The following is a 12,418-nucleotide window of genomic DNA, read 5'->3' on the forward strand; positions in this document are numbered from 1 at the left end:
AAATAGCAGTTGGCAGAGGCAAGTCTGCAGGTAGCAGTGTAGATATTCTAACCATTCTGCCTTTGAAATAACTGTCAAAACTAAGTGAGACGTTCTTCTTTCTGTTTTATATTAGGCCTTCATAAACTTAGTGCATGTCAAAGGATTTGACAGAGATTATGATTTTATTTGTTTATTTTATATATATGAGTGCTATATCTGCATAAAAACCTACATACCAGAAGAGGGAATGGGATCCCAATATAGGTGGCTGTGAGCCACCATGTGGTTGCTGGGAATTCAACTCAGGACCTCTGGAAGAGCAGTCAGAACTCGTGGGGTTTTTTTTTTTTGTTTGTTTGTTTGTTTGTTTGTTTTGGTTCTTTTTTTTTTTCCGGAGCTGAGGACCGAACCCAGGGCCTTGCGCTTCCTAGGCAAACGCTCTACCACTGAGCTAAATCCCCAACCCCAGCAGTCAGAACTCGTAATAGCTGAGCCATCTCTCCAGCCCCCAAGAATTTGACAAAGATTAAGAGTTGTACTGTTGGTTTCAATTACCTAATATTTTAGGTAAATTAGACATGAATCATTTAATTTGCTGTGACAGGTGTGATAATTTAAATATGTCATATATTTTAAGTTTTGGAGAGATTGTCAATACCTTGAGAAAATATTTGAATCCACTTACAGACTTGTACCCTTTGCCTTGTTGGATAAATTTGTTCTACCTAAGGCAGTCACCAAAATCCTAAAACTATTGTAAGCAGAAGCCTTTGGATTTTATTGTAAACTCCTTGGCAATCTTGGGAGAATAGTTTAGAGGCTCAGCAGGTAGTGAGTGCCCCAGGGTTCTTCCAGGAAGGTACAAAGCTTTGCAGCCCCGCTAGCCCTACTGAAAGAGGTTTGCATTGCTGGCTGAGGACACACAAACAGTGCAGTTGACCTGGGTTGGAATTGTTCCTGTAGATTTCTGAGGGGTAAGTTCAGTGGGGCATCGGTTGTCAAAATGTTTGCAAACCCTGAGGACAAATTCAAGCCCTTGGGAGATGAGCTCCCTGTTGAACCTCTGGCTGTTTAGAGAATATAAATGAAGATTCAAGGTACTGGGCTCTCCGCTTCTGTAGCCAGCTTCAACATTGAGAGCTCTCCAGACATCTCAAGGCCCTCTATGTTTCCAGACACAGAACAGGATATAGCTTAGTAATAATGGTAATAATGTCCACAAAGGGCCAGCCCAGCCCGGCCTGACGGCATCCAGGGGCATCTAAGGGTCAGAGGTGCCAGCTGTGTTGAGACTGATGCACTGCAGGACTCAACAGAAAGCAGTTCTCAGCTGTCAGCTTCTCACCAAGCCCCAGGGACAGCCAGGGTTGAACCCCTGCCTGTCTGTAACCAGGCCCTGGAAGCGTCCTTCCCAGCCATTCTTCCCTGGTATGGAAATTGCAGCTTAGGAAGAGAAGAAATCTACATCACAGCTAGAGGGTGAGAATAGTACAACAGATAGCGTCTTCTGACAGCCTGGAAATTGTAGAGCAAGGTATGGGATCTGTAACTATACCACCCTCAAAGAGGATCTTGTCAAGAAAGGATCCACCTCAGAGTCAGAGAAGAGAGTAGCTGGTCCAGAACAGGCAAGGTGTTCTAGCCATGGGATGGCCTCCAGAGCAGAGAGGTTGGATGAACCTTGTAGTTCCTGATGAAGGCCTGTGTTATCCACGGGTCTTCTAAAAGGATCATGGCATGGTGTCTTAGACATCTGGACACACCACAAAGCTGATTCTCTGTCTTCACCTTTCTGATAGCTCGAGGTAAAGAGGGGAAACTATCCAATAGCTCACTGGGGAGAACAAAGGGTCTATAGAGCAGCCAGAATGGCTTGTTGTTGTCTGGCTTCTGGACCCTCATGTTTAAACTCCTGGTATTGAGGTGCCCTTCAAGTGGGGTAACAGGTAAAAGCTAGCCACAAGTCAGATTTCAGAGTTTCCTGTCCCTCCCTGACAGTTCGCGCTCAGAGATTCGACTGGGCCGCTCTGAGAGCCTCAAGGGCCGGGAAGAGATGAAGCGATCCCGGAAAGCAGAGAACGTGCCCCGGTCTCGAAGTGACGTTGACATGGATGCTGCTGCAGAGGCTGCCCGCCTTCACCAGTCAGCCTCGTCCTCTGCCTCCAGCCTCTCCACCAGGTGCGTAGCGTCCAGTGGCCACACCCACTGCTATTCAGTGTGGTGACTATGTATTAAGAGTTGGCATTTTCTCCTCAGGTCTCTTGAGAACCCAACCCCTCCCTTCACCCCCAAAATGGGCCGCAGGTGAGTGATGAGCACTGTAGTGCCTCTGTTTGGTACCTCTGGCACATCTGTGTTCTGCCCCCTTCCCACACCTAGGGCTGGCTAGGGTTGGGTAGGAAAGTGATGGACAATCTTGAGTGTAAGTTACCTACAAGTGAAGCTAAGCTCTCCGTTTTCCACAGGAGCATTGAGTCCCCCAATCTGGGGTTCTGTACAGATGTCATCCTTCCCCACCTCCTGGAGGATGATCTGGGCCAATTGTCTGACCTGGAGCCAGAGCCAGAGGTCCAAAACTGGCAGCATACAGTAGGCAAGGATGTGGTGGCCAACCTGACCCAGAGGGAAATTGACCGGCAAGAGGTCATCAATGGTGAGAACCTGCCTTGTTCCCCTCATCTCCTCTCATGCTTGTGGGGGTGGGGGTGGGGGTAGTAGAGATTTCCCAAGGTCACCTCATTCTGACCTTAGCCTGGGGGTAGAAAAACAACACTCTACTTCTTCGAAAAGTAGTGTGGTGTGGGGACCAGATAGTGACTCTAGACACTTGCTGATTTACTTTTTCCCCTGCCTCTCCCTGTCACAACCCCTGCTCAGAGCTTTTTGTGACAGAAGCATCTCACCTGCGCACACTCCGAGTCCTGGACCTCATCTTCTACCAGCGCATGAGAAAGGAGAACCTAATGCCTCGGGAAGAGCTAGCGCGGCTCTTCCCTAACCTGCCTGAGCTCATAGAGATTCACAGTAAGGAGCCTGCCTCTCTCCAGACTCCTTATGCCACCTTTGACTGTGTTTTAGTTTGAACCTGCCCCATCCCTACCTAGATCCCCCTGAGTAAATAGGGTTTCTACCGCTGTGGTGAAACACTATGATCTAAAGCAAGTTTCAGAGGAAAGGATTTGTCTTACTCTTCTATAAAACTGTTCATCTTCGAACCTGGAGGCAGGAGGAGTTGATGCAGAGACTGTAGAGGGCTGCTGTGACTGACTTGCTCCCCATGGCTTGCTCAGCCTGCTTTCTTATAGAACCCAGAACCACCAGTCCAGGGATGGAACTTCCCACAGTGAGCTGGGCCCTTCCCTGTCAGTCACTAATAAGAAGATGTCCTATAGCCAGATCTTATGGAGGCATTTTCTCAATTAAGACTCCCTCTTTCAGATGACTCTAGTTTGTATGTTTGGTTGGCATAAGACTAGCCAGCATACCCTGCTATTCCTGCTGGGAGAAGCTGATGGATAGCCTGAAACTAATCCTCCAGAACCCCCAAAATAAAGGTTTCCAGACTCTTCCATGAACTTCTGTCAAAAATGCCTTTCCTCCTAGTAATAAAGTATCTAGCAGTGTCGCTCAACCCTTGCATTCCTCTTTCCACAGATTCCTGGTGTGAGGCCATGAAGAAGCTCCGGGAGGAGGGCCCCATTATCAGAGACATCAGTGACCTCATGCTGGCTCGGGTATGGCAATGAGGAAACTGGAGGAAGTGAGCTCTCTTTACCTACCCCAAGACTAAGGAATTTCACAGGGGAGGGGGTAGTTAAAGGGAGGGGCTGCTGCTCCCTCACAGGAGTGTGATACCCAGACCATATCCATTCTGCCTCTTCAGTTTGATGGTCCTGCCCGAGAAGAACTCCAGCAAGTAGCTGCACAATTCTGTTCCTATCAGTCAGTAGCCCTAGAGCTAATCAGGACTAAGCAACGTAAGGAGAGTCGGTTCCAGCTCTTCATGCAGGTATCCTGGGCGTGTCTTGACCCTCCCTCATCTCTGTCATGCTCACCAAAGATCTAACCTCCTCTTCTGGACCCTAGCCTCATCTCTTCTCTACTGAGGATAGATAGCACCTAGCTGTGCCCCCACCCACCTACATTACCCAACACCACATACTGTAAATTGTTACCTCCAGGGCAGAGGTGCCTTTGGTTGACAATTACTCAGCATTGCAGGCAAAAGGTCTGTCTTGCCTATAGAGCTAGTGTGTACTGTTCTCTAGAATTGGAATGAAACTGCCCTTCTGTTTTGACCATCTCTTCCTAGCACGTCAACCCCTCCCTAAATGTTGAAGAAAAAACTGCCACTATTTCTAGGGGGCCCATCTAGGGTTAGGGCCCATGTGGCATTTTCACAGCCATCTTAACCCTGAGCCCTGAAGGCAGCTCCCAACCACGGTAGCACTTCTTCCTCTGTCTGCTTCTTGCTCTTCAGGAGGCTGAGAGCCACCCTCAGTGCCGGCGTCTGCAGCTCCGAGACCTCATCGTCTCTGAAATGCAACGGCTCACCAAGTACCCACTGCTGCTAGAGAACATCATCAAGCACACAGAGGGTAGGGCAGGGCAGGGTGGGGGTCTGTGCCTTGCGGCAGCAAAGTTCCTTACTTTGTCACAGTTTTGTGATCTTCAGTGTCTTCTTCCTCATCCTGGTACAGTGAGTCTCAGAATGATTGTAAATGTGATTTAGAAACACAAAATGCTACAAGGCCACTGCTGGCTTGTGGGGCTTTATACAAATCAGGAAGTATAGACCCACAGGCTGGCCCATCTGGGTAAATTGAGTTCCTCCGAGGGCTTTGCTGAGTGTTAGCATTCATTCATACCTCTGCTAGATGCCTCTGCAGTGTTCAAGTGTCACATCCAGGGGACTAGCAAGATGAGTAGAGTGGAAAGGGAGAACCAGGTTGTCCTCTGACCTCCACACACACACACACACTGTGGCATGCGTCCACACGCACACACTGTAACAGTAAATAAGCAGATTTGCTAAACCAGAATAACAGTAGAGGGTGCACTTTGCGTTGCAGAGGCGCCAACCACACACATCCCTCTATTTGGCAGGTGGCACCTCTGAGCATGAGAAGCTCTGCCGTGCCCGGGACCAGTGCCGGGAGATTCTCAAGTTTGTGAATGAAGCAGTAAAGCAGACAGAGAACCGCCACCGGCTAGAGGGGTACCAGAAACGCCTGGATGCCACTGCCCTAGAGCGGGCCAGCAACCCCTTGGCAGCAGAGTTCAAGGTAGGAGGTGGAGACTGCAGCACTGAAGCCCCACATGCATCCTTCTTGTGTCCCCTTAGGAACAGAACTCAAGTCAGGGCCCAGTGAGTCCTAGAGGTGAGAAAGATGGCTTGTCACCATGCCCTGGGAGACACACCCTATTACTGTCACCATCCCTAGATGGACAAGAACAGACAGCCTCACTAAGTAAACGCTAGATGGTGGAGAACTCTGACTTTGGAAAAAAACAGAACTGAGAATGAAGTAAAGGTGGAGATCATATAGAGGGACTGAAGCTGAAGAGGGAGTCAGGAAAGGCAGCACATCTCCTTGGGAGCTTAGATGATGCAGTGGGCCAAGTGGGAAACCTAAGTCAAAGCCATTGATAAATCCCCCAGAACATCACAGGACACACACAGGGCTTCACAGCACCTTTTACTTCTCTCCGTCCCTTGCAAGAGCTCAGAGGTAACAGTCGTTTCCTGCTCACTCATTCCCAGCACCTTAGCCTAATGTCCATGCACAGTGGTTTCTTAAACACTTGTTGAGTGAATGGAGTGGTGGTGTCTTCTTAACAGAGCCTGGATCTTACAACAAGGAAGATGATCCACGAGGGGCCTCTGACCTGGAGGATCAGCAAAGACAAGACCCTGGGTATGTGCCAGGACTGAAAATGGGAGGGGACCTGTGGTAAGTGTGCTGCTCTGGCAGGGTAGTGGGAAGCGGAGGAGACACACACAATGCAACTAGAATGTCAACATCGGGCTCCTAGAGCACAGCGTGGGCAGGGAGGATATAGAGTTGGCCTTACTGTATTCCTCGGAGACCTGGGCGCGGGCATCTAGCTTCTGGGCCCCTCGTGCTGATGAGGGTGAGTGAGCTCAGGGGTTGTCTTAATTCCCAGACCTCCAGGTGCTTCTGCTTGAGGACCTGGTGGTACTGCTGCAGAGACAAGAGGAGCGGCTGCTGCTAAAGTGCCACAGCAAGACAGCCGTGGGCTCCTCCGACAGCAAGCAGACGTTCAGCCCTGTGCTGAAGCTCAATGCTGTGCTCATCCGCTCCGTGGCTACAGGTACTCATGAGGAGATGAGCCAGCAAGCCTGGCTGATAGAGGCCCATTCTGGGGCTTCACAAGGCTTAATATCCTCCTGTGTTTCCTCCTGTGTTCCTGTCTTGACCCAGTCTAAGCAGGAAGCTTTGGTCCAGGACGGGCAGGCTAAGGGGTAGATAATGGACTAAGAGGAGATCCACAAGCTAAAGCGGGGTTGAAGGACACTGATGGGTACACTGGTGAGGCCTGAGGATATCAAAGAGGAATTGGCATAGACGTAAGGAACAGGACAAGTCCTGTTGCCAGAGTGCCTGAAACAGAGTAGAGCTTCAGTACACCTACAGCACAGAGCCAAGTCCAGGGATCTGAGATGACAGTGCAAAGTGTGATATGACAAGAAAGGGTAGGGTCCCACACTCCAGGATCACCCTCATCTATGACACCTGACCTCCCCAAGCAGTTCAGAAGGATGGGGTAGACATGAAAAGATTTGCTAAACCCTAAGCACTGTGTGCACATCAGCCCTCAGTAGTAGAGCAAGAGAAAAAAATGACCCTGACAGATGTCCCTGCGGGAACCCAAAATTGCCCACATCTTTTGTTGGTAAGTCCTAATTGATTCTAATGGCCCAGCTCTATCTCATGGTGTTTTCTTCAGGTTAGGGACTATGTCTGCTGTGCCCAGTGTAGACTTTCTGGCTTCCTTCCTTTCTTTCCCCAGACAAGCGAGCCTTCTTCATCATCTGCACCTCCGAGCTGGGCCCTCCCCAGATCTATGAGCTGGTTGCATTGACGTCATCAGACAAGAATATGTGAGAAGTTGTGGGGTCCCATGTAACTTCAGTCCCCTGGGAGCCAGAGGAGTGTGTGGAAGGATTTGAGCAGTGAGGCCGGGGCTGGGCCCAAAGCAGTACCTGGATGGAAGGCTGGGAAGAGAACTAGGAAGCAACATAGGCACAGAGCAGCAGAGGCCACCACCCCAGGACATAACCAGACCCTGGGACAAGCATACCAAGTCCATGTATGACTCAGACCCTGTCTCTTCCCAGGCTGTCTGTCTACCCCATGTTCTCAACATCGACTGCCAGAGGTGACCCAACATAGTGGGCAGAGACCGGTTAAGTCAGACAGTTTCTTCCCAGTGGGATTTTCATCTGTATGGTGTTATTTGAGGAGGAGCTGTATACAGAGTATATAACTTAGTACATAGTATATAAAGTCTATGTTAGCATATATTACACTAATGTATTGGTATATAGAGTACAGCTTAGTATAGGCTTAACAAAGTGTTAATATCTAGTAATTGGTAGGTATGAGTCATATAAACCCAGGGGAACAGCCAGCAAGAAACGTTGATGGAGATGGAGACCTGCCTAGAATAGGTTTCTTGAGACAGGATGCAGAAAGGTTTTTGGCAGTGGGGTCCACAGAGGACACAGGTATGCCTGGCCATGTTCTCATCACTAGTCCTGTGTTTCTGCCGAGCAACAGATGGATGGAGCTCTTAGAAGAGGCCGTGCAGAATGCCACCAAGCACCCTGGAGCTGCCCCAATCCCCATCCATCCCTCACCACCAGGATCCCAGGAGCCGGCCTACCAGGGCTCCACCTCCAGCAGGTGTGGTGCTGAGCCCTCCAGCTCCCAGCAGTGCCCCCCATACCACTGCCTGTTTCCTGATTCTCCTCAGCCTTTCCTCCCTAGGGTAGACAGCCTCCTCAGGGAAATGCCATTAGGAAACAGTAGCTCTGGCAAATAGAGGAACATGCCTCTGCTGCCTGCCTTCTGTCCTCCTTGCCCTCCCCAACCTCTCACTTGGATACAATGGAGACTGCCTCTAAAGTAGGGCTGAGGTATAGACTCCAGCTAGAAAAGCGAGGCCAGCGTCTATCCTCTGCGTTGCCAGCCTGCACAGCCCAGTCAGGTGGTGAGGCCCAGCACCTTTGCCTAGCCCCCTGCTCCTTTATAGCCTGTGAAAGATAGGAGGGGCCAGACTGGGACTCATGACATCCTGACCAGGCTGGCAAAGCTAGAATTGCCACCAAGTGGTCTGCTCTAACCTTCAATGGGTTTCTTCCCTCAGGGTAGAAATAAATGACTCAGAAGTATATCACACTGAAAAAGAACCCAAGAAGCTACCTGAAGGTAAGGCCTCTCTCCATCTTGTGGGAAACCAGCATAGTCCATTTCTTATAGATAGGGTCAGATTGAGGTATCAGGTGACAGGTGTCTATCAGGGCCAGAGGTATGAGGTCTGTGATAAAATGAGTAGAAGAGAACTGGAAGAGGGGAGTCGGGAAGAGACTGACAGCTTGAGCAACTCCACTGCCTCTGTAGTAACAGGGTTAGCAGAAAAGGCCCTGCCTGCTTCAGCCAGAGATTGCTGTCAGAGAGTAAGAAGTATTGGGTGCTCAAGGAGTTCAGGCTTAAGATGTGATTACTGGGGTGGGATGTAGCAACTCAGTTGGCAGGTAACTTCCCTTTGACGTTGTCTGGGGCTTTTTTGTTTTTGTTATTGTTATTTTTGTTTTGTTTTGGTAAATTAGGATCTTGAGTTTGGAGAAAAATGTATAGCTCCCTGCATACGTCACTCTTCTGTTTCCTTCCACTTCCTTCCACTTAGACCGTTTTCCTCTGAGTCCCACAGGTCCTTCATAGCTTTGTTCAGTGGCTGCTCTGTTATTTTTGTTATGTCAATTTACAGTATAACCAGCACTTCTAATGCTCACACCCTGGGTTATCTTTTTTTCCCATAATACTCACCACCTTCTAACAAATGCTAATTTCCCAGTTTATTTTTATTCCCTGTGTCCCTCCACTAAGACCTTAGGTTCCACCCCCAGGCACAAGTCTTCGTATACCAGTGTGTGTCAGGGGTCTGCTTCATGAGGTGCTTCATGAATTCCCATAGAGCTTATCAACTAGTGCTCCCAAGTCCTGGGTCTGCAGCCAGGCATGGGCTCACCTCTTACATCTCCTCCGCCATGCCCTAACACTCATTCAAAACAGGCCCCGGGCCTGAGCAGAGAGTTCAAGACAAGCAGCTGATAGCACAAGGGGAGCCTGTGCAGGAAGAGGATGAAGAGGAATTGAGGACCTTGCCTCGAGCTCCCCCCTCCCTGGATGGAGAAAACAGAGGCATCAGGACAAGGGACCCTGTCCTTCTGGCCCTCACAGGCCCTCTGCTCATGGAGGGACTTGCTGATGCTGCCCTGGAAGATGGTGAGTGCTTCAAAGACAGTCATTGGCCCTGGTGTCCCAGTGGCATAGACAGTATGAATCTCACCTTCTACCTGCTCAGAGATTCTTATTAGATATGCTGGAGGAAAACCAAAATGCCAGCTGGTCAGTCAGATCCTACCAGCTCCACCCTTAGACTGCAGCAGACTGTTGGTGCAGGAGCGATGATGCCCCTCTTCTCCCTGAGCCTTCCTTTAGTAGCCTCTGTGCAGTCCTTCCCTAAGGAGACCTCTGTCTTCCTACAGTGGAGAACTTGCGTCACCTGATCCTGTGGAGCCTGCTGCCTGGTCACACTGTGAAGACTCAGGCTGCTGGCGAGCCTGAGGATGACCTCACACCCACCCCTTCTGTCGTGAGCATCACCTCTCACCCCTGGGACCCAGGGTCCCCAGGGCAAGCTCCCACCATAAGTGACAGCACCCGACTTGCGAGGCCAGAGGGCAGCCAGCCAGAGGGCGAGGATGTTGCTGTCAGTTCTCTGGCACACCTGCCGCCAAGGACCAGAAGTTCTGGCGTCTGGGACTCTCCTGAGCTGGATAGGAATCCGGCTGCAGAGGCTGCAAGCACAGAACCAGCAGCAAGTTACAAGGTTGTGAGAAAAGGTAAATACGTTTGTGCGTCCATCGTGTTGAGACCTCTGCTGGAGTAGAGGTGTGTTCCAGGCAGACACGTTGCACATCTTCCTCTGGGATGCTATGTGAGCCAACTGGCACTGGGACTTGGGAGAAGATGGTATTGATCTGACATCAGACAAGCAAGGTTCAAAGGCCTGGCTTGCTACTCAATGTCTGTGTGTCTTAGACAAATTTCAAAGCATTCTTCGTTTTCCTTCTGTAACAGAGGACATTTCCTACCTCAGCCAAGCACAGATCAATTTCCCAAATACAAGTTTTTTTGCTATTCCTCACTGATTATCTTTAAAAAAATAAAGTGTAACTCTTCCCAAGAGACTTGGGCTGTGCACAGAGGGGCTTAAGCAAAGCTGGGAGGTCCTTCGGAAATAGGGATAGTCTGGGAGCAAGTGCAGAGAGCGGTAGAGAGGATGCCCCAAGTTGGAGGTACTACTGTGGGCAGCTCTGTGGCTACTCCAGCCAGGTTTGAGTAGACCAGCAGGGCTAAGGGCAGGGTGCAGCAGATCCTGCAGCACAAGCTATGGTAGAGGGAGTGCTCGCCTGAGGAGTGGTCAGAAGAGTGAAGCCAGGCCTGAGCCACTAGGGCTGAGAGGGCTACCTGGCAATGACTGCTATCAGTGCCTCGTGACGCTGCCCTGTTCTGTTGGCCAAAGGCTGCCTCTCCTGGGCTTCTGGGAACTGACCTGCTTCCAGTCTTCCAAGGTGACTTGGTGGAAAGTTCTCTGCAGCTCCCAGGACAGAGCCATGTGTGATCTTATACTCACTTTGTGCTTTCCTTCCTTCACTTTGTTCTCCCCTGCCATGTCCACTTGTTTCTCCCTCCCTTCATGCTTTGTCTCCCTCTTTCTCCCTTGCCTTGTCTCTCAGTCTCTCTACTCCCTGGTGGTGGTGTCGGTGCAGCCAAGGTGGCGGGCAGCAATGCTATCCCTGACAGTGGCCAGTCAGAATCTGAGCTATCTGAAGTGGAAGGCGGAGCACAGGCTACGGGTAATCAACTTCTCCTTGGAGCCAAGGCCAGGCCAGGCGGGAGCAGGGGTCCAATGGGATAGTATTGGGCCCTTGCTGTCAGAGTTCCATTACCCAAAACATTGTGTGTGTTCCCTGAGCTGTCTGAGATGGGTAGGAAGTAGTACCACATTACCCCAATGGGTAGGAAGTAGTACCACATTACCCTGGAGACAGGAAGACCTGTACCTCCAGCTTTTTTCTTTTCTTCGGAGCTGGGGACCGAACCCAGGGCCTTGTGCTCGTTAGGCAAGCGCTCTACCACTGAGCTAAATCCCCAACCCCTGTACCTCCAGCTTTAAGACACCACTCACTGGGACCTGTAGAAGCCAATTCAGAGCTTAAGCAGCCTATGCTCAGGAAGTCTGGCCAGCACCCTCACTCCAGTGTACTTAACCTGAGCAACTGCTTCCCAGCCCTATGGTGGGGGAAAGTTTGCATGGCTTTGCAGGCTCCCCATGTTCCTATGGTGGGACTTCCAGTGACCCGTTACATATTGCTGCCGGCTATCTCTGACCTCCCCTGATCAGGTGATGTTTCTAGGAGTTGGTGACATGTAGGGCAGTGTCAACATGCATCAGTAGGTGTGAACTGAGGTACTTGAAGTACTGTTGCCTGCTGCCTTCCAGAGGGGCCTGAAACCTTGCCCCTTCCTCCCTTCATTCTCATCGCTGAGCATCTTCCCCTGGCTGGTGGCCAAACTGAGAACAGTTGCCATCTAAGAGAAAGGGGGCTCTGGGAGTCTGGTAGGCAACATGGCCCTGTATACACTAGGTTGTCTGTAGGAGTCCCCTTGGCCTTTTCTGTCCCAGGGCACACTGGGGACATGGGAGAAGTACTCGAGAGCCTCTGCTTGTCTGATTTCTCTCTCTTGCCATTGGGGCAGGGAACTGTTTCTATGTCAGCATGCCAGCAGGACCTCTGGACTCCAGCACTGAGCCTACTGGGACACCCCCAAGCCCCTCACAGTGTCACAGCCTCCCTGCATGGCCAACAGAGCCTCAGCCCTACAGGGGAGTCCGTGGGGGTCAGTGTTCCAGCCTGGTCCGGAGGGATGTGGATGTGATCTTCCATACCATCGAGCAGCTCACCATCAAGCTTCACAGACTGAAGGTGAGGAACATGGTCTCAGTCAGGGAGCCCTCCCTCCACTACCCAGGACAGTTACACACACACACACTCTTCTCTCTCTCTCTCTCTCTCTCTCTCTCTCTCTCTCTCTCTCTCTCTCTCAGACTCGGGCCTCCC

General features: G+C 50.7%; 1 protein-coding gene across 27 annotated transcripts in view; it reads left to right on the forward strand.

Annotated features, from left to right (window-relative positions):
• Arhgef11 (Rho guanine nucleotide exchange factor 11) overlaps positions 1 to 12,418 on the forward strand; it is a 121,584-nt gene that overhangs the window by 106,731 nt on the left and 2,435 nt on the right. For 25 of the 27 annotated variants that reach the window (XM_006232759.3, XM_039103180.2, XM_039103176.2 and 22 more), the window contains 17 exon segments: positions 1,981 to 2,160; positions 2,239 to 2,286; positions 2,448 to 2,635; positions 2,860 to 3,006; positions 3,637 to 3,716; positions 3,866 to 3,991; positions 4,463 to 4,580; positions 5,089 to 5,267; positions 5,825 to 5,900; positions 6,151 to 6,318; positions 7,018 to 7,108; positions 7,788 to 7,913; positions 8,377 to 8,438; positions 9,303 to 9,515; positions 9,779 to 10,135; positions 11,033 to 11,152; positions 12,057 to 12,283. In XM_006232759.3, the coding sequence (XP_006232821.1) occupies positions 1,981 to 2,160; positions 2,239 to 2,286; positions 2,448 to 2,635; positions 2,860 to 3,006; positions 3,637 to 3,716; positions 3,866 to 3,991; positions 4,463 to 4,580; positions 5,089 to 5,267; positions 5,825 to 5,900; positions 6,151 to 6,318; positions 7,018 to 7,108; positions 7,788 to 7,913; positions 8,377 to 8,438; positions 9,303 to 9,515; positions 9,779 to 10,135; positions 11,033 to 11,152; positions 12,057 to 12,283 (2,506 nt within the window). 27 annotated transcript variants of the gene reach the window in all.

The sequence above is a fragment of the Rattus norvegicus genome, chromosome 2 (assembly GCF_036323735.1).
Source record: "Rattus norvegicus strain BN/NHsdMcwi chromosome 2, GRCr8, whole genome shotgun sequence".
NCBI lineage: Eukaryota > Metazoa > Chordata > Mammalia > Rodentia > Muridae > Rattus > Rattus norvegicus.